The sequence below is a fragment of the Epinephelus moara genome, chromosome 21 (assembly GCF_006386435.1).
Source record: "Epinephelus moara isolate mb chromosome 21, YSFRI_EMoa_1.0, whole genome shotgun sequence".
NCBI lineage: Eukaryota > Metazoa > Chordata > Actinopteri > Perciformes > Serranidae > Epinephelus > Epinephelus moara.
The window spans coordinates 25,051,011-25,073,557 of NC_065526.1; the positions used below are offsets into that span (position 1 = coordinate 25,051,011).

A 22,547-nucleotide genomic window follows, 5' to 3' on the forward strand; every position below is an offset into this window, starting at 1 on the left:
AGTTCACTTTTTGTTTTGTACTGAAGTACCAAGTGGTAAGACGTTTTATTATATACTATAGATAAAAAGTTTTTTTCACTTATTTTTCGTAGACATATAATGAAACTATACGCCTGCTCTAAGGCCTCTGCACAACAAGTCCATGTTTTTTGTCTGAAATTGTCACGTTTAAAAATAAATACAACCATATGTCGTGTCAATCATGTTTACAGTCCGACTTCGCTTTTTTCGGTCATTCAGGTTAGATTTTTTCACATCCATCAAAAGCCTTTAGAGAGTTGTGTTGCCAAGAAGCAGTAAAGAAAACATGGAGTTACCACTGGTTCACATAGCTACATCCGCAACAAGAGACAGGAACGGCATCTTGTCATAACTCTGACACCTTACCTTTAACAGGTCAGCTAGTAACATTCAGGTGTATGATGGTGACGAGGTGGGTGAAATCGAGGATGAAGACACAGACAGAGAGGGAGGAAAGTTTAGCCCCTTCAGATAGACACACTGCCAAATGCAACACTCGGGCAGAGTCAAGTTGAGAGAAGCAAGGGAGCAAATTAGTCTTTGTCTTGTACTGCAAATTTTTGCAATGAATAGAACAAGAAAAGGCATTGGACTCAGTGTGCAAGGTTTCTGTGTGTAACAATTTCTATCACTTGATGGATTAAAAATATGCATACAAAAAATACCTATTTGGCGTGCAAAGGCCTTGACTCTTGACTCCAATCATCATAAATGTAAACTAATCTCAACAGTACCTAAACAGAACCAGAAAAATATCTAGGATTGACATTATTTTAGGTGTAATGTACTGTTTCTCTGTGTATTTTAAAATGATCAATTCGGGAGTGATGGCAGGCTCCACACTTGAGTTTTAAAATGACAGAGAGAGCCATATATGTCATATCTCAATCTTGGAAAAGCCTAACATGATTTAAGATCAGAGCAGGTTAGTTGTACAGCATGGGTTACCATGGTGATCTCTCAGTTTCATTGCACTGAGGAACTTGAGTTAAACCCAAAGATAGCCGGTAACCCACTAATCTCACTTCGTGGTACAGACTCCTGGTCATTCTGGAAATAAATGGTATGTAGGAAACCTGATCAGCACAGTCCAGCAATAGTGCAAAATAGACATTTAGATTTGATTTATTTCTAGAACAGTTTATTTGTCTGAAAATGGTTTGAACGGGATTTGGGAAATGGCTTTTTCTCGCATCGTGTCTGGCCACAAAAATGTAGAGTACATATTTAGATTTGGTTTTCTACCCATCTAAAATTCTCTGGGTTTGATGACAACCTTATGCTGTTTGTTTTTATGTTCTTGTCCTTTTTTAAGGTTTCTCTGTGCATTTATGTGCCTGTTTAAATCTGGAAACAGATGGCTAGAAACTGCACGTAACAAAAAAGCATCAAACATACGGTTAATGCTGCACTGACCTGTAAAAACAGCATTACATCCGCTGTTGACGTCTGTCTATGCGCCCTTGAGCTACTTCACATCCTTGTCTAAGCTTAGCCGTCTTGACAAATAGTTGTACAACTTCATGAGTCTGGAGGTCAGGACTAACTCAGACGCGGGGTGGGGAGTGGGGGGTAGTGTGGCATACATGTGGAGCGATATGGAACATTTGATTGACAGGCTCTGTGTGTATTTAAGCATGTAGCCTGGGGGTAGAGGGGACGGGCGCTATGTGGTTTATGTAAAGTTTTAATCAAATCAGAGGTGAGGGGTCAAGAGTACAGTGGATGCCAGCAAGACGGCAGAGGATGAACGGAGGAAGGGGGGTGGAGGAGAGGATGTGACGGTGCCGCGGGGGGTTGCCAGGTCTGCTCGTTAACGAGCTTGTCGGCTGTAGCCCACGCCTCGCCTCTGACTCACACTGCCCCCAGTCTAGCTGGATTTCTGTCTCTCTCTCTCTCTCTCTCTCTCTCTCTCTCTCTCTCTCTCTCTCTCTCGCACACACACACCAATAATCTTCGTCGTCTTCTGTAAGATTGTGTGTGTGTGAAAGATACAGTGAAGTGAGAAAAGACAAACACTTTCGCACCATCGTTAAAAACAACATGAGGCAATTTCATCATGCTTTGCTCGAGGTGACAGGTTTGCTACAGGTAGCACTATTTCCCCTAGGATGGAATTGTAGCAGTGGAGGTGAAGCATGCATGTGAATTTTTTTGGGCACCCCCAAAGCGTACCCTACTAGGAGGTTTCTCTGTCTGCTGGCACCAGAAGGGCTCCTGAGGCCTGAGTACATACAGTACATTTGTGCACAGTAATGAGCAGGGGAAACGTCTGTCTAGCTTACATATGTTCAGTAAATGTGGAATACAGACTGCATTTGCATCAAGATGGATCCTCCAAATGTTTATTTCACAGACGTGTTTATTTTAGTATTCCTGTCAACTTATTGCATTTACTGTAACGTTACTGTGCTGTGCGTGTAGTTTTAGTACTGTTTTTATTTTTTCTGCCTGTGATCATCATTGCTTGCATCGGTGTTGACATCTGATCTGCTTGTTGTTATAATTGTTGTGCTGACATTATCTAGTAAAATGTTTCTTCTGTTTATATGCTTTGGCAGAAGTGTAAATTGATCTGCATATGAAGAGTACGTAGTTTCTAAAGAGATAAGACGGAGCTCTCTCTTTTCCTCCTCTTCTCTCCTCTCTTCTCTCATAAAACAAAAAAAAATCTATACAGTATGTGATGCATATAGGCGAAACACCGTATTTCACTGCTGGAAAGATGGTCTTTTCATAACACAGGACTGTCTATGGAGTAGAAAGACGCAAATACTTTTGAAATCGGTGCTGCATGACCAGAGAGAACACATAGAAAGGGCTGTGGCATTTGCTTTGCTCAAGAGGTAGAAAACCTAGTTTACCATAGTTTATTTACACATACTACCCACATTGTTATGATACAAAGCTGGTTGAAAACTGGCAAAGTATCCCTTTAACTGCTGTCATGATGAGATGAAATGAATTTTACATAAATGCTGTCAGGCTTGCTTCATTTAGATGAAATAGCCTTTTAAATTTAACTGTTTTTGTTTTTCTTCCCAGTTTTCCCATGTGTACCAGAGAAACCTGGCATGCCATGTCCGGGAGAGGACAGTGAGTTAAACCTTTTCCTTCTTTAGTTGTACCCATTTTTTCTTGCAGGGGTCCAAAAGAAACCTATATTTAATAATTACCATTTTAAATCTGAGGCATTTAAGTGGATTCCTTTACCCAGGAGAACTTAGAAATAGAGATGGTTCACTCAAATAAGGATCAATAAGACTTGTGAGTGTGTGAAACAATGTTCAGACATCAAAGCCTGTTGTGTGTATCACCCTTTGTGCATGTGTAAAAAAAAAAAAAAAAAAAAACTGCATGAGAACTTGAAGTTTTTGAATGTGCATAAAATATTTGTAGGTCTTGAAAGAAATTAGTAAGGTGAGAAAAAAGATTTTTTAAACATCTGACCACAGATTCAAAGCAGAAAACTGTAAAACTCAGAGTTTCCACTCTGTATGTGACGCTGAACTTATGCATGCACATACATGCATATGTTAGTCATAAGTATCACTTTTGGAAAAGAGGGCCAAATTTGTAATTGTAACGAAAATGTGTGCATGTGAAACTTGAGTGTCAGTGGAACCAGGAGTTTTTTGACATACTTAGAAAGTGTGATATACTTCACATCCACAGCATATTGTTTCTGAACAAAGGGTCTCAAAGTGGTCCATTTTTCACACACTAATACACAAATGCATAACCACAGGTAAAGCAGGACTCAGCCCTCTTTTTCGTCTTTTCACAGAGTCTATATATCGGCGTGGAGCACGGCGCTGGAGGAAGCTTTACTATGCCAGCGGTCATGCCTTTCAGGCCAAGCGCTTTAACAGGGTGAGACATGACACTAAATTTTGTTTTATAGTATTATGCACTCTGAGGCCCTTCACTCAGTACTGCTGTATTTCTTTTTTACATTATCATTATTGAGTTTTATGATGGGCGAAATATCTGCTGGATTAAAATGAAAAACCGAAACACAATGCACATTTCAAAGCTTAGTTACTATATGTGTGATTAAAGGAGAATGACACCTCCTAAAGACCTAAAATAATATATTTTTTGTATTGATTGATAGAGTAAAAGGGATGGTAGTGACACAGAATGATTTGATTGAGACCAGCAGGGCTACATGTTTCAGAAGCCATCACACAGTGTCTCCTTGAATATAATGTGTGCTTGTTCGTCTGTGGTGAAGATTTTTCTCTGTCTGCCTTCCCGTGCAGCGAGCCCACTGTGCCATCTGTACAGACCGAATCTGGGGTCTGGGAAGACAAGGCTACAAATGCATCAACTGCAAACTGCTGGTGCACAAGAAGTGCCATAAACTGGTCACAGTGGAGTGTGGCAGACAGATGATCCAGGTGAGGGCTGTGACAGACGTTATACTCATTAGCTTGATGGCATGAACTGGATTGTTACCGTCTATGACTCATACATTTACTTTAAAGAGTGTATTCTGTTTTTCAATGCTGATTATACTGTGACAAATGTTGTTGCCTAGGAACCAATAATGCCTGGCCCACCATCGAGTCAAATAGACCAAACTGAACAGCCAGGTAAAACACACACACACACACACTCACACACACACACACACACACACACACACAAAGTGTTTACAAATGGTAATCAGAAGTCAACAAGCGGGAATTCACAATAGCTGCAGCCACCTATATACATGCATCGGCACGTTGCCGCTTTTTGCCAGTTGGCATGAACAGTTAATCGGCTGCCCTTCGGCTGATGACCAGTCTTTCCACAAAATCTTACGCAAGTCTGTGAATCTGTTTGAAAGTTACGTGCCTTTTTAAGATGGGCAACGCCCATTGGTGATTGCCATGAACACACACACCTTCACACGCAAGCACACACACGCTTGACCTCCATGCCAAATTTCAGCCTCTTTGGATGAAAACAGTGGCTGCTGAAGAGTGAGGAAATTTTTACTGTCAGAGTGAGCTGTAGAGCTGCTGGTCACAGCTAAAAACATGTAAAGCTTTTTCCTCGTACAAAATAAAATAGCGTTGGAACAGGAGTCGACAGCCTTTACTTGCCGCAAAACATATTTGGGCCGTATAATGAAGGAAACGCAGCCTGTAAGTCTAAATTACCCCATCAGCATCATTAATGGGTCTAAATGAACTTTGCATATTTAGTGGTGAAAGCAGACAAATCTATTGACACAGTATTAAATTCTTTATTTTCCTTTGAAACTCTTACTTTTTTGGATTTGTAACCACTGCTAGCCGAGTGAGGGAGACACAGAATAGCCACCATATTGTAAACTTAGAGGGAAAGGCACCAGGCTGTTGATGTATGATGCACAATTTTTGTCGACAAAATGTTAAAACATTTCTTCAGTCAGTGTACAGGCTACATTTTTACAACTGGAGAATGTAAGAATCACTGAAGACCTGCAGCAATGATAAATAAAGATTAAAATGTTGAGACATTAACTGTTATTCATTTCCATGTAATGTTTTTGTCAGAGCCACAGGGAGCCACTTGAGAGAGGCTCACGAACCGAATGTGGCTCCGGAGCCGCAGGTTGCCTGACCCTGGGTTAGAAACGCATAAACAAAGAAAAAACAATACAGAAAAAAAACTGTTTCTTGCCACAAACTGTTCATTAAATTACAGGTTTCTTTTGATATATGCATTTCTGAAACATCAGGCCATCAATTGCCATTCTTATGACTTAAATTGATGCATCGCCTGCTGCTTTTGTCCACTATTTTTTAAAAGATAAGGCTATCAATATCTTTTATTTTTGTCATCCTATAAAGAGGCCAAAACCAAGAGGAATTTTCGTCTTCCAATACTCTGACTTTCAGCTTCATTTGTTTGGAAGAAGTAGATCTTTGAAAATAAATCACAAACATATATTTTAAATGTAAAAAAAAGTCTGAAACAGAAGCATCCTGGCAGGCTAGTGGTTGAGACGCATATCAAATAACTGCAATGTTTCAGTTTTTAGCAATTGTTACTCAAACAGGAATAATTAGTGTTTTTGGTTGGGACTGTTTTCACTTGTGTATTCACAGCAGCAGGATCGTGTCTGTCCAATCAACTCAAGCAAAACTATAGTGCCCATCATGTGTTAATCATATAAAGGAGCATGTTCTCCTGTGCTACAGTTTGGCTTATTGATGTGTTTTTAATGGAGCAAAGGAGCTCTATGACGCAGACATATACAAGACATATCAGGCTTTGGATACACAGACATGTTAGTATCATCAATTCAGTGTTGGGTCCATTTTTTCTAATGGGATTTCTTGACTTTAAGAGAAATGTAGAATATCACCAGACTGAGCTCAGGCGCCTGTTAGCATTAGCATATCAGCGACCACCCAGACTACAAGTGGGGTCAGGTGCATCTGGGGTTTACCTACAGCATCAGACTTAAGTCTGGTCAGGTGGCTGAGAGTCTGACTGGAATGAGAGGGCTTAGGATCGTTGTTGCTGTTGTTAGTGAGGCAGTTAAGTCTGTATCCGCCATAGATGCTCACAGGCCACCTGGGAAGTTGAGGGACACAGTTGTCTTTGTTTAAGCCGGTTTTTAAATGTATTTATGTTGATTATTATGACTTAAATGATCACAAGTACAAAACAAAGTTTAAACACTCCAGTTTTGTTGCACTGCTAAACAAGTGGATACAATCGGGTATTTTCTTCTCCAACCGTGCAGAGAGAAACGACTGCAGGGCTGTGAACAAAGCGTGTGACTGTCTCTCACCTACTTTCTCTCCTTCTCTCATCTCTCCTACGTTATTTCTCCTCTCCTGCCTCCCCCTCTCCTTCTGTCTGTCTGTCACTTTCCTCCTCTCTCTCAGGCCCTCAGAAGAAAGGCTCCAGAGAAAGCTTGACTTACGATGGAAACGAGAGAGAGGTGAGAGAGAAAATCTTTTCAAACACTGTTGATGTGTGACTCATAGTCTGTCAATCTGTCATGTTGTCTTTATGAATATGTGTGTGTGTATGTATATTTAGAAGAGAAATCAGTGCTGTTTTTGTGAGAGAAAGAAAGAAAGAAAAAAATTCACCTGTAATGTTTTTTTCTTTTCTGCTTATTTTGCCATCGTGTGCATTTGGGTGATCCTTCTTCCACCTGCTGTGCATGTGTGATATAGAGCGCATGCAGACGTCCGCACCCTCGCAATGCTGTGGGTATTGATTTCCTTTGGTGGAGCTAATAAAGTAACCTTTTATCACAGCTCTTAACACCCGAGGCTGATTAATGGGCAGGGATGTAGTTTGGGGTTGTAGGCAGGAGGTGGGGGGATGTTGGGCAGAGCAGGGAGCTGAAGATGGATAAAAATGGATCGAGTTGGACACAGGTAGACGGAGATAAAAGAGGGCAAGCCAAATGATCTTATCTGTGGCTCCATGTCCGACTCTGGGGGTGGGGGTTGTGACGTGAAGGGGAGTTAGATGGATAGGTAGTGGGAACAGTTCACTACAGAACAGATTACAGGAGGGAGAGAAGAGAGAGGAAGATGGGCGAGGAAATGGTGAAGGTGGTAATCAGGTTTGTGGAGAGGTGGGACTAATACAGGGAGTGCTTAATCGGATGGAGGTGGGGTGATGGTGTTTAATACAGTCAAGAAAGTCATTAGTGAGATTTACTTTCAAAAGGTGGTGCAGTTTTAACCTCATATACAAACCGCCCAGAGGAAATCACCAGAATCACCAGTTCTATCAACAGTTCATTGAAAAAAGGTTGATGTACTGAAAGTTGCATGACAAATTGACTCTGTGTTTATCACATTATGTTGTTCACCTTTTGTATGACAGTCTCTAATGCTTGCCCTCCCACTCTGTGTAACCTGCTCCTCAGGCGGGAAGCAGTGGAGACACAGGGAAATCGCCCTCCAGCCTGGGCCTGGCAGACTTCGATCTGCTCAGGGTCATCGGCAGAGGTAGCTACGCCAAGGTGCTGTTGGTGCAGCTGAAAAAGACAGAGCGCATCTACGCCATGAAGGTGGTGAAGAAAGAGCTAGTCAATGACGATGAGGTAAACGACGCTAATGTGTGACACACCATCAAAGTCAAAAAGCTTGACAGCATGACAGTTGTAGGGCAGCTTTTGCATGGACTCAGAGAGTTGGTGGGCTTTGATTAAAGGGGACCTATTATACCTTTCTTTATTTTCTGTCATATATCTAGTGTTCTTTGTTCAGGGGGGTTTTAAAGGAGCTGAATTATCCGCAGAGGTCTTCTTCTGTCCAAAAAAAAAATGAATCCAGTGATATAAATTAGTAAAAACACTGAATAAGGCAGCTTCATGTTACAAATAAGTGTTTCCCTGAAGCTGTTTGGCATGTTGGAGACAAGCCGTTAGCCCTGCGCCTGCTAATTTGTGCTCACCTTTTCTTCTCTGATAACTTAAGATCCAGATGTTTAGGGGATTTTTACCATGAGCAGAAATATCCGCAGAGGTTTTCTGACTTGTGGAGGGGCGCTAACGACAGGGGCTGACAGGAAAATGAAAATGGCCTTATCTAGAGCCAGTGTTAGGTTTGTATGCCTTTGGCTAATGTAGAAACGTGGTGGTGTAGATAGAAACAGCTCATTCTAAGGCAACAAAAACAGGACAGTTCTTATTTTCAAGTGATAATGCACTTACAGTTTGCTCTATTTTTGCCAATTTAACCCCCTAAATCCTTCACACTGGACCTTTAAAGGTGTCAACATGTTAACCTAAAATACAAGTATGAACCTGAAAATAAGCGTAATAGGTCCCCTTTAAAGTGATATCCTTTCTGGAGTTAGACTGTGTCGATAGCCAGTCCCATTTTGGTTCCAGTTCCGCAGCCAACAAATCCCTCATCGAATCTCTCCTTCACAGTCTCTCTTAGATATTCTCTTTTGCCTTTCTCTCACACTACAGGCGTCTGCAAAGAGAAAAAAAATGGTGAGGCATACAGACACATGCTAATTCAGTGACACAGTTGTTAACAAGACTGACTTACTGAACGTGGCGGAAAGCCTTAAACCATGACTTACACCATGGATGTATTATGACTTAACCGTTCCAAAGTGTGAATACAATCAAGATCAACAAAACAACTGTGAAATGCAGTATTTGTCGGAGCTTACTGAAAAGTGCCACACTTAATGTTTTTTCTAGCAGCAAAATGAAAAATGTGTCACAGAGCAGTGACAAAATAATTATGTGGTGAAAAGGTTAAGTGAAAACAACACTTTTTTAACTAAGGTGTTTCCATTCTCCACCAAGCAAGCTATCAAAACAGATCTTATAAGGGATTCAAAAGGATTCTGATCTAATAAACGAGATTTGGAAGTAGATTCACATTCAATAAAATGCTCTCAAACCCCATCAGCATTTTTTTTTTATTGTTACTGCTTACTTTAAATGACGCTCTCTGCATTTTTCGTATCCGTACATGCAATGTGAATGTGTATTAAAGACTGAATTTAGCATGTTTTGGCTCAAGATCAAAGACAAAAATCAGCCCAGTAGTCGTCGTCTCAAGGGCTGAGGTTTGAAGACATTTGTCACAGTAACCTACAAAATTACCATTTGAACTGTTTCCATTGCTGTCAGTTTACGCGAATGAAAATAGGACATGATGAGGGTGTTTCCAGAGCTGTAGCTGACAAGTATTTTCATTATTGATTATTAATTCATATTTTTTCAATTGTTGAGTGTTTTTATTGTAAAATGTAGTGGGGGAAAAAAAATCTTTAAATGTCTTGTTTTGTCCGACCAGTCCAAATCTAAATTTTTTCAGTTTACAATTATACAAAACAGAGAAAAGCAGAAAATCCGTGGTATTTTTTCTTTAAAAACAATTAATCAATTATGAAAGTATTGGATAGTTGATCAACTTATCAATTAATGAACTAATAGCTTCAGCTATCAGCTAGCTTTCATATAATCTTACTTATTTGTTAATAGTTAAACAAGTGACTTATCACAACATGTAATTTAGTTAAACCAACCATCTTCTTTTGAGAGGTTTAAAGGTGCATGTCTGCTTATGAAGGAAAATGTACAATATTTCAAAAGTGAAACTGTCTCTTTAAGTCTGTCCAGTGTAGCAGTAACACAACACCTTCATCTACCATGTGAGTAATGGTGGACAAAAGTCATGGTTTGGTTCATACCATGTTTTAGGAGTCACCATTTAGTGCAAGTTTGGTACAGTGGAAAAAAGCTAAATGTATAAGCTTAGGTTTCTTTTCATTTATTTTGAACAGTCAGTAGTGCAAATCATTCTACTGGGGATGGTAGCATTACCGAATAATGAAAAATAAAACTTGCATCAGGAAGAATGTTTCAATTAGGTCCCCTGTTGCTATATTTAAACACTTAAAGCACCCAAACATTTGTCATCCTGGTGATCAGCACATCTGGGTGATGCCGTGCGTCAGCATATTGGATGTGTTTCCATTTACATCCCCTACACCTACAGATACAACGGTTGAGCAACACCGACACACCGTCCTCATGTCACACACAACTCTCCTCAGTGCTGACTGGGAGCCTGCAGGCAGGTCTTCCAACTCTGGCGATTTATTTGTGCTCGCCATGGTGTGACTGACGCGCACGCCAGTCTGCTTGTTGTATGAACCTCAGCATATGTTGATAACAGTGAATGACTGAAATTTTCCAGGTGGAATTCGCACTTGTGAACTTTGGTTCCACATCAGTCAGTATTCTGTGTGCAGCTACGTTCACTGGACCGTGACCCCCTTACTGTGACTGTTCAGTACATAAACAGGAATCATTACAGCCCTACTATCCACTGAGATGTGGCAAGGTTAGTTAATAGTGAAGTCATCAGTCTTCTGTTGCTGCCATGTATAATTAATGCAATTAGCACAGTCATAATTAATGCAATTAGCACAGTCAGTGGAAGCCTTTGCTCATAGCACCATGAACATTTGTCTCGTGACTGAATATCCATCTTGTGCATCTTGTCTGAAACACTTTGAGTTAAGTTGATGGACCTGTTTCAAGCCATCAGTCTTTTTAAGAAGGTGTAGATATACCATCATGTCATCAGAAATTGATCTCGGCGTACACATGTAGCAGCACAGCCAGAGGCAGTAGGAGTAGTTAGCCTTGATTAGACGCACTTAGCGTGATTGACAAACTGACAAGTGCCTTTCGATCAATGGTGAAGTGTTCTGGTGTCCATGCCCTGTCAGCGCAAGCCGCATCCGTGTCCAGACATATTATCATCCAGCCATCAATAGGGACCTGCTTCTGCTTCTACTGGCTCAGCCCTTTATCCTGCCGCTGCCCACCCTGGTCTCCATCTGCACAGGGTGGTCGATCAAGCACTGTGCTTATTCAGCTTTTATAAGTTCAAGGATACTATGTCAGAATGATCTGTGATTTACACTTGGGGTGTGTCTCCGTGTGTTTCTCTTCCAGGACATCGACTGGGTCCAAACAGAAAAGCACGTTTTCGAGCAGGCCTCTAATCACCCCTTCCTGGTCGGCCTTCACTCGTGTTTTCAGACAGAAAGCAGGTGAGAGCGTCTCTCCTGATGGAGTCACACGGTTTCTTCTGCAGTCTACAACGTGACATTACCCTTTTTAAGGATTAAGGATGGACTTAACAGTATCAAGCTAAAGAAAATTAGATAATCTTTTTACACATTTTGGTAACTCCTAGATCAGGATATCAGTAGGTAGTAGGTGTTGTTTACACAAGGGCATGCTGTCAATAAATCAGATTAATCAATGTATTTACCTTGTTTGCAGTTCAAGGTGTTCCATCTTTTTTATAATGGTGTTCTATGGGGAAAATGCTTTTTGGGCCACAGGGGATTTTTTTTCGTTGCAATACCACGAATGCCACTGGAAAAAAATGGAGGCAAAGCTGAAAAACTTTCCTGAGGGCCTGGTAATTACATACAGTGTCAGACAAATGCTAGCATGTTGTTACTTTTTTTGATACGGTATAACAATGTGGTGAAGCATAGAGAAAGCAGGAGAAAAGAGACAGACACCAAATAAAGGGCACAATTCATAACAGGTGTTGAATAATTGAATATCTTTCTGTTATCATGGACACGTGAGGACCATTTTTGTGGCGAACCAATATAGTGTTGAAGGGTAATATTGCTACCTCCCAAGCCCACTTCTGTGCTTTTTAAAGAGAAAAAATAACACTGTGAATTATGTATTCAGGTAAAAAAGAAACTAACATTTGCTTCTTTTTACAGACTGTTCTTTGTTATCGAATATGTGAATGGTGGAGATCTCATGTTCCACATGCAGAGACAAAGGAAACTCCCAGAAGAACACGCCAGGTAGAGTCAGACTTTTTGTCTCCTCAAAACAGAATAAGATTGATGTCATTTTGTGTCGTTTTGTAGTCGTACGTGATTCTGAATACACCTGAATCTCTCTTTCAGATTCTATTCAGCAGAGATCAGTTTGGCGCTCAACTACCTCCACGAGCGGGGAATCATCTACAGAGATCTGAAGCTGGACAACGTGTTGCTGGACTCTGAGGGACACATTAAACTCACAGACTACGGCATGTGCAAGGTGCGGTTTGCAGTTTACTGCGTATGAAAAATCGAGGCTCTAATGATACCACAATGCACTCTGGATAAAAGCACCTGCACAGCTGCATAAGTGTCGGTTTACAGCCCTCCGAGATGATCTCACCGATGATGATGATCTTATTCTTTTTGCAGGAGGGCTTGAGACCAGGCGATACGACGAGCACTTTCTGTGGTACCCCCAATTACATCGCCCCTGAAATACTCAGAGGAGAGGATTACGGTGAAAATTACAACACACAAGCACTTACCAGAAATGCTTCTCTTTTATTTGCTATGATACAACGTAGGAGGCATTGTGCAGTAAGGTCTGGAATTAGTATTAAATTAATATAAAAACCAAATAAATAGATAACATGACACTTACTAAAAACAAAATAATATCTACCTACCTACCCACCTACCTATTGACAGCCCTAAGATCCAATGTCAAAGGATCATACCAGTGGTTTTACATGTTCAGCTCAGTAAGGCTTCATTAATCTTCCTGGTAACTGTGCCTTTACTGTAATGACAAGTCAGAATGTCTGTTGTGAAAAAAGCCTATAGAAAACTATAACAATCAGGCGGAGCAGTTAATCGTCCCAGCCTCAAAAATTTTGAGTGCATGTACAGTGTCCCTGTTGGATGCACTGTAATAATGAGACCCACCGTGGTACCTTATATAATATATTTTACTGCTTAATGGAAAATGAAAACTAGCTCAGTGTGCTTTTATATGTGATGACAAATTGTTTATCTGATAAATAACATAATAAAGCCTAATTTAATTACACATGTGCTACTGGTTTTGCAAGGGCCCTGCCTGGACAGCCAGCGAGCAATTTTAATTATTCTGAGACTGAGTTATGAGGTGTGCATAAACAACAGAATGTTAAGAGGCAAAACAATCGTCAACACAAGAGGCTTGTTAACATAACTTGCTGTGAAAGGTGAGGCACATTCAAGAAACCATCAAAATTAAACTGTGTGAGAACATTTTCTACATGTGCCACTGGGATTAGGTTCCAATATCTATTAGCATTTTACCACCTGGTCAGTTTTTACATTAAGCTCCCATGCTAACGAAACGCTCATCAAGCCTTTTATCTCTCCCATATATCTAATGAAATAATTAAGTTATAATATATCACTGTGTGTATTTCTTTATACTGTAGTTAAGCCCTAATTGGGAATTCTTTAGCGGTGAAGATTTGATGTCAAGGGCTGAAAGCATGTGAAAAGACTACTATGCTTTCATAGTGGGAATGGTTGCTATAGTAACCCTAAAATACTGGTATGCTTTGTGCAAATATTTTGAATTACATGAGTTCATGAGAATTGTGCTCTAACATGCAAAATCATTGCCATAAAGACACTTTAATACCTTGTTTTGGTTGTGCTGTTAACGAGATTCAAGGGCAGTATTGGACATAAATCTGTTCTTTTCAGGTTTAAAACATTTGTGCTTTATCAGTTACCCTTTTTCCACTAAAACTAGGGTGTGTATGCTGGCCAACACCAGACCGGAAGAGTATGCCTTTCTGTTTTGTGTTTCGTTTTCTGATGTGTCACATTCCACATCACGAACATGCCAGAAAACAGGTTTAGTAAACAGAAGAAAACAGTATGGAGGCAAGTCAAAATGTTAAGGTGGTTTATTCAGTCACTCCCTCAAACTTGGTGCAGACTAAATTTTAAGTGGTGTTGGAGCGCTGCTTGGAGAAAGATGGACGTTATTATGTGACGATCATCTTTGCATCATGCCGGCAAAGGGGCCAAAATTAGCATGTCCACTCAGATGTCGTGTTTCCATCACTGCCAGTTGGAGTTGATAAATACCTGTGACTACTGCATAGTTATTTGTCCTGGGAATGAATGTTGATTGTAGCCTGTCCTTTCAAATACAAAAGCCGGATGTTTGCGGGTGTTTTTGTCCAGTGGGAAAAAGGCTTATGTCCCCTTGTTGTCATGAGCATGATTTATAACATACAATGTGTGCGTCTTCAGGGTTCAGTGTGGACTGGTGGGCGCTGGGCGTGCTAATGTTTGAGATGATGGCGGGCCGGTCGCCCTTTGACATTGTCGGAAGCTCCGACAACCCAGACCAGAATACAGAAGACTACCTCTTCCAAGGTAACACACCCACACACACACTTACTGTACTGCTCAGGTTGATAACAGGGGGGAGAAACAGCACAGTGGAAACATGTAACACCTTTGTATTGACACCTTTCCAATGGCCCCTTCTCCCAGCACCAGGCACATGCCATCTGTTACAGAGAAATGTGTGAATGCATGTCGTTATTTCATTGAAAATACTGTTTCAAAATGTGTCAGTGTTTTCTTATAACTGCCAGAAAAGTGTCGGATTGATGGGAAGTCATATTTTAAGACAGCCATTGACACTTCATTGAAAGGCTTCTGTATATTATGTTCAACATGAATATACCCGACAGGATTGAACTCATAAGTGCAGCAGTGTCATTGCCGTCTTCTGTCATTTTAGCCTCAAGGGACCGTCTGTCTCACCCCCCTACCCTCTTTTCCTCTCACCTCCTGCAGTAATATTGGAAAAACAGATCAGAATCCCCCGCTCCTTGTCAGTCAAAGCCGCCAGCGTCCTCAAGGGATTCCTCAACAAGGTAAGAAGGGGTCAGACAGGTCTGGATCAATCTTAAAACAGTGTTGGCTCCTGCTGGCCTCCGAGAATGACATTATTATGGCCTTAGTAGGAGCCAACTGCCATCTCTCAGTGTCTTACATTCTTCTTTTTTGCCACCCCCATCCCTGTGTTGCTCAAGGTGGCGCTTGTGCCTTAATACGTTTTTTAACTTTTCCCCTCGTCGAAATCCACTCATCTTTTCCACCTGTCTTGCACATTATCTTTTTTCTCACCTTCTCCACCTTGCTTGCCCGTCGTCTGACTTTTTGTCTGTCTCCTCCACCGTCGCCTCATACTGTCTCTAACCCTCCTCTCACCCCCACTCCCACAGGATCCCAAGGAGCGTCTAGGCTGCCACCCTCAGACTGGCTTTGCCGACATTATGGGCCATCCATTCTTCCGAAACGTTGACTGGGACCTTGTGAGTCACTTACTTTTATTATCTCCATGTTTCTCTCTCTCTCTCTTCTACTTTTCTTGAGTTGCCTGGTTGGTCACCATGATCACGATTTTAATCATAATTTCAAATGAAGGTACCAGTGCATACCCGGTTGCCAAACAGGTCAAAATCAATCCATATATCGATTGCAGAGAGAAGGAAAAACAGAAAGCTGCTACTAGACAGCAGAAGGTCAAATCTAAGTGCAAGGGGTCATCCTCTTTCTCTCCTGCCCTGTGGGCATAGCAGCTCTGTCAAAGCTGAGGGTTATTAGCAAAGCCATGAGCCTCATGTCCTTGTGGAAAGCAGGCAAGATAGACAGGACTGAAGAACAAGCAGGGCAGAGGACTGACAACAGCAGGTAGGCTGAGTAACAGAATGACCGAGACGGAAAGCCTAAGATGGAAAGAAAATGAGTGGAGAGGGCTCTTTGACTGACAAGACAGAAGAGCATACTGTAGAGGTGAAATGTGGGGTTACAGATTACAAACATTTCCTTTTCATTTGTCTGACAGAGAAATCCATTAAACTATTAGATTGTGAAACAATTATCCATTGTCATAAGGAAGCCATTAATAAATCTTTATTCCACTTTATTGTTTGAGTGGAAACAGACAGGTTTTTTTGCCTTAACTTGTCGTTATGAAGGAAATGTTGGTGCACAATATCATGGCTGTAGAATAACGACACCATCAGCACCATCATCATCATATAGGTTCCCTGTAAGCCTCAGGGTGGGCGGTGTCATTGGCGTGACACTAGCTCAGTCTGTGGGGACTTTGAACTTGGAAAATGAAGGGTCATCAGTTCAAATCCCTGTACGGACCAGGTATAGAGTGTGAACTAATAGGTTGAGAGGTGCCAGATCACCTACTAGGCACTGCCAAATTGCCTTTGAGCAAGTCACTGAATCCCCAACTGCATGGGGTGCCTGTCCATGGGCAGCCCCTCTTCTGACATCTCTCATCTCGTGTATTCTATGCCTATGTATGAAAACTGTGCAATAACAAGAGAGTGAAAAAGTTAAATTTACCCTTTGGGACTGATAAAGATATGTCTTCCTCTTATTCTTTCACTGGGTAAGATCTCCCAGGAAAATGAGGGCTCCATTTACAGCACAAAGGAAGTGCGTCAACTAGGGCTGGGCGATATGGCAGAAAATATTATCCCGATAATTTTCCCTGTATTGACTGATATCGAGTTTGATACTGCTGCATGTTTGAAAAGTATCCTGATAACGTCTGACACCTGGAGAAACCAAATGATTTTCCAGCTTCCCACGGCACTCGTCGTAAAGCTGGGGCAGAGCAGTTTGAGAAAAATATTTCCTGTCTGGGAGCTCCCACCTGCAGTCTAGCACTTTAATTAATTTCTTGAACCTGTCTCTCTCCGCGGTGCTCATGGGCATCTTGTCTTTGGTTAGAGAGTATGACACTGCGTCTGTTATATCTCTGCTCCTTTTCGGTCCCTTCTCATAAGGGGTGAGAGCGGCAAAAGACGACACTATTGATTGCTGTTTTGGTGCAGCTAATTCCTCCTCACCTTGGCTCACTCACCTCAGCACAAACTTTACAGTGAAAAAAGGGCATGTACATTGACGCACATCCCCAACACTGCAGATTGACAGACAGCTGTCTGTCAACTTCTGCTGCATGACACACTGTTTGGATCTATCTATGTCTATCCACATTGAGTAAAAATGACTATAGTTTATCATCGTCGTCGTTTGAGATCGTTTTATCGCCCAGCGTCAACCACTGCACAACCAAAACAGGAAGAGGATAACACTAGTGTTTTACTTATCAGAGCAATATGCTACATATTGGTCTGATAACCTAGAAACATTTAAAAATGCAAACATAGACAAAAGAAAAACATGGTGTCGTATCAACTCTTTCTATTTTATTTTATTTTCCAATGAACTCAGTCGAACGGGCAGCTTTATGGTTCAGTTTCAAATTTAAACTTCTTTATATCAATATATAAATATTTTGCCTAAAGTCTTTAAAGAAAAAAAGTTTAAACTCAAACTCTGTAGACGTGTAAATGATCAGACATGTTTTAATCTCTTCAGGAAGACAGACATGACCTTTCCAAGTGAACAGACAGTCAGACGTGCACTGCTGGATGTCATGCCAGACAGACAGACAGACACACAGACAGGGCAGGGCAGGGCAGCTCGCAAGGGATCACCATGACCTCTTTTTCCCTGTTTGGTCTGGAGCAGGGACCCACCAGTCGGTCAGAGTGTCTGGAGGGATCAGCTTACACCCCTCCCTCCTCCCCTGTCACATGCACACACACACACACACACACACACACACACACACACACACACTAACCTGAAAGTTTGCCCTGCAGTGCACCCATTAGCCTGCAGGGGGAGCATTCTTACAGACAGCTATGAAACAGATGAGGGACTGTGAGTTACCTCCACACTGTGAGGAATGTAATGAGAGCTGCTTAGTACAAGTGCGTCATCAGGATTTTAGTCATTGTTTTAAATGGCACAATGGGCACTCAGCTGTAGTATTTAATAATGGAAACAGGATAGAAATATGTGATGGGATGATGACCAAAGAGATTTTAGAGTCTTTATGTGAGTTTCCCTTTCTGTGCCTTTTACATAAGTGATAGGCCTGTCTCTAGAACAGATTACAGTTTAACTCTCAATCTTGGGCTGCAGCAATTATTATTACAGTTTATTTTCTCAATCCATTAATCATTTAGTCTATAAAATGTTAAAAGTTATCATCACAACTTTCCAGAGCACAATATGATGTCTCCAAATTGCTTTCTCTTTCTGACCAGCAGTCCAGACTCTAAGGATATTACATTGACTTAATCATGTGACAAGGAACAGCAGCAAATCCTCACTTTGGAGAAGCTTGAACCAGAAAATTCTTGACGTTTTTGTTGGAAAATAACTTCAGTTATTAATGGGTCATCAGAGTACTTGCAGATGAATTGTCTTGCGATCAGTAACGGTTAATGTTACTCTACAGTTTACATAATCAGAGAGTGATTACATGAGTTATTGATGTCAGAAAAGACAAATACAGTTTAGAGCTGCCACCTAAAAGTCTCATCAGTCAGAGACCCCTCAATCAACTGAGGTTCTTCAAGTCGAGCAGTCGTTCATTTTTATTTTGTCAGTCAGTGTGCACTGTACTTCTGGGGAGGTTTCAGTTCCCAGATTTAGCTGCAGAGTAAGTGCTCCTTGCTTTCGCGCTGCTCTACAATACAGGCAGCTGCAGACCCAGACGCTGGGTGAGTCTGAGTTAGGCAGAGGCAGCTCCCTGCAGAAGTAGAGGCTCTGCCTGATCAGGCTCCATGATAACGTTTTCTACAGCCTTCTGCTTAGAAGTGGTGAATTTACAGCTCCCAGCAACTTAGTATACTACAGTCTCTGGCTTTTGTTTGATAGTGTAGTTAACACGCTTTAGCTCAGAGTGCTTGTTTACTATATTACGTCACTGTCACCCTGAATGTTCCGCTGAACTCTGTCCAAACTCTGTATGGAAAAACAAAGGAACCTATAGGCAAATATTCTTATTGAGCAGCTGACTTTGGTTTGACTGACGTAATCCTGAGTTAGGTACAGTCCTACAAAAGTTGCCATGATCTCACCTGATTCATGTGTTGTTGTTTCAGCTGGAGCAGAAGCAGGTGGTCCCTCCTTTCAAGCCCAATATCTCAGGGGAATTTGGACTGGACAACTTCGACGCCCAGTTCACCAACGAGCCCATCCAGCTCACGCCTGATGACGAGTGAGTCTCCATTTTATTATCCCTCTCTTTCATCGTATTTTAAAAAAAATTTTTTTTAAGACAGCATGTAATTTTTAATATTATATGATCTTTAACAATATATATATGTAATTGATGCCGATTTTCTTTTCTTTATCGCAGTGATGTGGTCAAGAAGATCGACCAGTCTGAGTTTGAAGGATTTGAGTACATCAATCCACTCCTGATGTCAGCGGAGGAGTGTGTGTGAGGACGCAGCGTCTGTGCTCATACACACCACCCACTCTCTCTCACACACACACACACACACACACACACACACACACACACTCTCTCTCTCTCTCATGCACGTGTTACGTGGCATCTCCGTGTCTTCAAGCTGCATGGTTACGAGACAACCCAGGCGACATCAACCTTCTGTTCGAGGGCCACACATGCACAGTAGAACGCTTATTTGCCAAAACCAGTCTCACACTCTGCCATTTATAACCACTTGCCCTTAAGCCTACCTTCTTTCTTACTTATTTTTATATCATGTAAATCTGCACTGATATCGATTTTCTCATCGGGGCCTCTTTATCGGTAGCCAACGCGGCTACAAAGTTCTTCCAAGGTTGCTGTACATCGGGGGCGGGGGATGAGGCACGGCCCCTGACAGATGAACTGAACATCCTCTCCTTCCAGCTGGTGGAGTGTTTTCAATGCATATTTTATTTGTATATATCTGATTCTACTATAAATGTTAGACAAGGCCTTTTTAGCTTCAAGCCACAGTCGGACAAAAGTGACGACTTAATCATCATAAAGTCATTTTGGATTTAGCTTTGTCGCAACACCCCTTCTGTAGAGGAAAGAAGAATCATAACACTAGCCTTTTAAAAAAAACACAAGAGATAAAAATCTATATATTTTTCTCATGTTTTATTTAACAACATCATTATATATGTTGTTCTAATGTGTAAAATGTCCAGCCTGAGCAACGCAACAAAAGAAGCTCAGGCTTTGTTGTTGAGATAATCTGGAAAACAGAAGGTGTCTGCTTTAAGTCCCTTCACCCCAGAATGAAGGAGCCTATTCAGCAGCATCCACCCAACACTAACAATGAGTTGAGACTCAAACTGTGAATAAAAAAAGAGCTCGCTATGCAGGGAAAAGAGCTGGAAGAGAAGCACATCATACCTGAACGCTGGAGCACAGACTTTACTGTGCAGACCATCCTTGAAACAAAAACACTCACACAGGACCAAAAAAACATTTTTCTGAAAAATGTCTTGCCGGTACGAGTAAGAAGGTAAAGTATACAGATGGAAAATGTGCTGTCCCAAGTCATAGAATTTACCATTCAGATTTCCTTTGCTCATTTTTTTAATACTATGCCTTTCTGAAACGTATGGTCTGTCATTTTTTTTTTTTTTGTACTTTCTCCATTCCATGTATGTCTTCTGTTGTAAATGAAAATACTAAGTGATTAGTGAAAGGAGAGCTCGGTCAGAAGTCCAAAGGCACGACACAGTGCTTTCTGTGAACCGTGTCTGCTGTGCTCCATTTTTACCACATCTACCATAAAGTGAATGAAATATTTTGTAGACCTGCTTCAAAGCATATAAAGGCTCTGTAGAGCCGCTCTCTAACCCCCGACTGTAACAACACTAAGTGATGGTGCATGAACCTCCAGACTCTCGTCCACTCGAAGCTTCTCTCTACTTGGAAAATGTTATTAAGCTCACGCGGCGACCGGAGGAGGGACTCATTCATCTGTTACACGTTACTTTAACTTTTTTTGTTACATTTTTTTTTTTTGTTGTGTGAATCAGATTAAATTTTGAATCTTTTTTATCACTACATTGATTCCAAAATGTCACTGGGTGAACCCAATGGAAACACTATTTGTTGTATTTGTTGTGTTTTGGGGATGTTTACCACCCAGAGGACTCTGCTGACGTTTATTATTAGTGTGCAAAGAAAAAAACAGATGGTAAAATAAACATTTTATTTCTCTCCTTGTGGTAATATGTGTTTGTGTCAGTGTGGGTCTGTCCTTCATTTAAAAGGGCACAAACAGCTGTGTAAGAGCTCTTGGAGCTCTCTAGAGTTCCTGCAGTTCCTTAAAAAGTCTTAAAAGGCATTGAATTCATTTATCTAAAAATAAGGCCTTAATTGGTATTAAAATGTCTGAAATCAATCTTTCAAAAGTCTTAAAAATGCAAAAATATGCAAAGAAGAATTTTGTGTTGTTTCTTTCTGGCATTGTAAAATCTTGAAATTATGGGTAACATCTATTTTTTTTTTTTTAAATACCTCTCTCAGTAATGGTGAGCAGATCAGGATAGCAGAACCAAAAACACTCATATTCTATTTCCAGATGGGATGCTCAAAGGAATCTGCCCTCTGCTAGCTAGTTGTCACTGTTCTCTTAATGACCGAAATTCAATGAAAATTGGCTGTATAACCAAGATTTTGCAGGAGGGTTTAAAAAGGTACAAGACAATGCTTTCAAGGCTCAGTGTGTTTTATTTGAAAAGTTTTTCAAATTCTGCATGTTGGGAATCAAGGCAGGGAAATCCCATATGCAGAGAGAGAAACACAAAACTGCCCAAAAAATGGCAGGTATTTCACAGTTCTGTTCTTCTCTCATCTGCACCACCAGACAAAAAAAAAATCATGTTTTATGTTACGATAAACATTTGGGTAAAATTGTCCTTATGCTAAGTAATTGCCGTCAGTTCATGTGGTCAGTTTTGGTTATTGTAAAATTCCTGATAAATTTGATTTCAAATGGCTTAAAAAAGTCTGAAATCTAACTTGTCTTGAGCTGTAGAAACCCTTGTCAAGTCTGACAAGATGACCCTAGTGATATCATAGTGATGTCATCAGGGTTATGCTGCATTCAAACAGAACTCTTGAGCTTGTCTTATCCACATGGGGAGCTTTGTTCATAATATGCTTAAGGTTCAAGTGGTTAAGTTGTGAGAGCACCGCTGCTAGACAATGGCAACGTAGACGCAACTGTTGGTGACTGGAAACCACTGAGGCTGGGGCGTCGGTGGCCTAGTGGATAGAGCAAGCGCCCCATGTACAAGGCTGTTGCTGCAGCAGCCCGGGC

The 22,547-nt window shown here is 41.1% G+C and overlaps 1 protein-coding gene across 1 annotated transcript in view; it reads left to right on the forward strand.

Moving 5' to 3' along the window:
- prkci (protein kinase C, iota) overlaps positions 1-21,454 on the forward strand; it is a 41,594-nt gene extending 20,140 nt beyond the window's left edge. The window contains exons 4-18 of the mRNA XM_050032407.1: positions 3,067-3,117; positions 3,809-3,894; positions 4,287-4,424; positions 4,565-4,619; positions 6,897-6,952; positions 7,901-8,077; positions 11,471-11,568; positions 12,268-12,354; positions 12,460-12,595; positions 12,748-12,835; positions 14,602-14,727; positions 15,157-15,236; positions 15,588-15,677; positions 19,350-19,465; positions 19,607-21,454. Coding sequence (XP_049888364.1) covers positions 3,067-3,117; positions 3,809-3,894; positions 4,287-4,424; positions 4,565-4,619; positions 6,897-6,952; positions 7,901-8,077; positions 11,471-11,568; positions 12,268-12,354; positions 12,460-12,595; positions 12,748-12,835; positions 14,602-14,727; positions 15,157-15,236; positions 15,588-15,677; positions 19,350-19,465; positions 19,607-19,694 — 1,472 coding nt within the window. The 3' untranslated portion in view covers positions 19,695-21,454. The remainder of the gene's footprint in view (positions 1-3,066; positions 3,118-3,808; positions 3,895-4,286; positions 4,425-4,564; positions 4,620-6,896; positions 6,953-7,900; positions 8,078-11,470; positions 11,569-12,267; positions 12,355-12,459; positions 12,596-12,747; positions 12,836-14,601; positions 14,728-15,156; positions 15,237-15,587; positions 15,678-19,349; positions 19,466-19,606) is intronic.
- Positions 21,455-22,547: the final 1,093 nt, after the last annotated feature.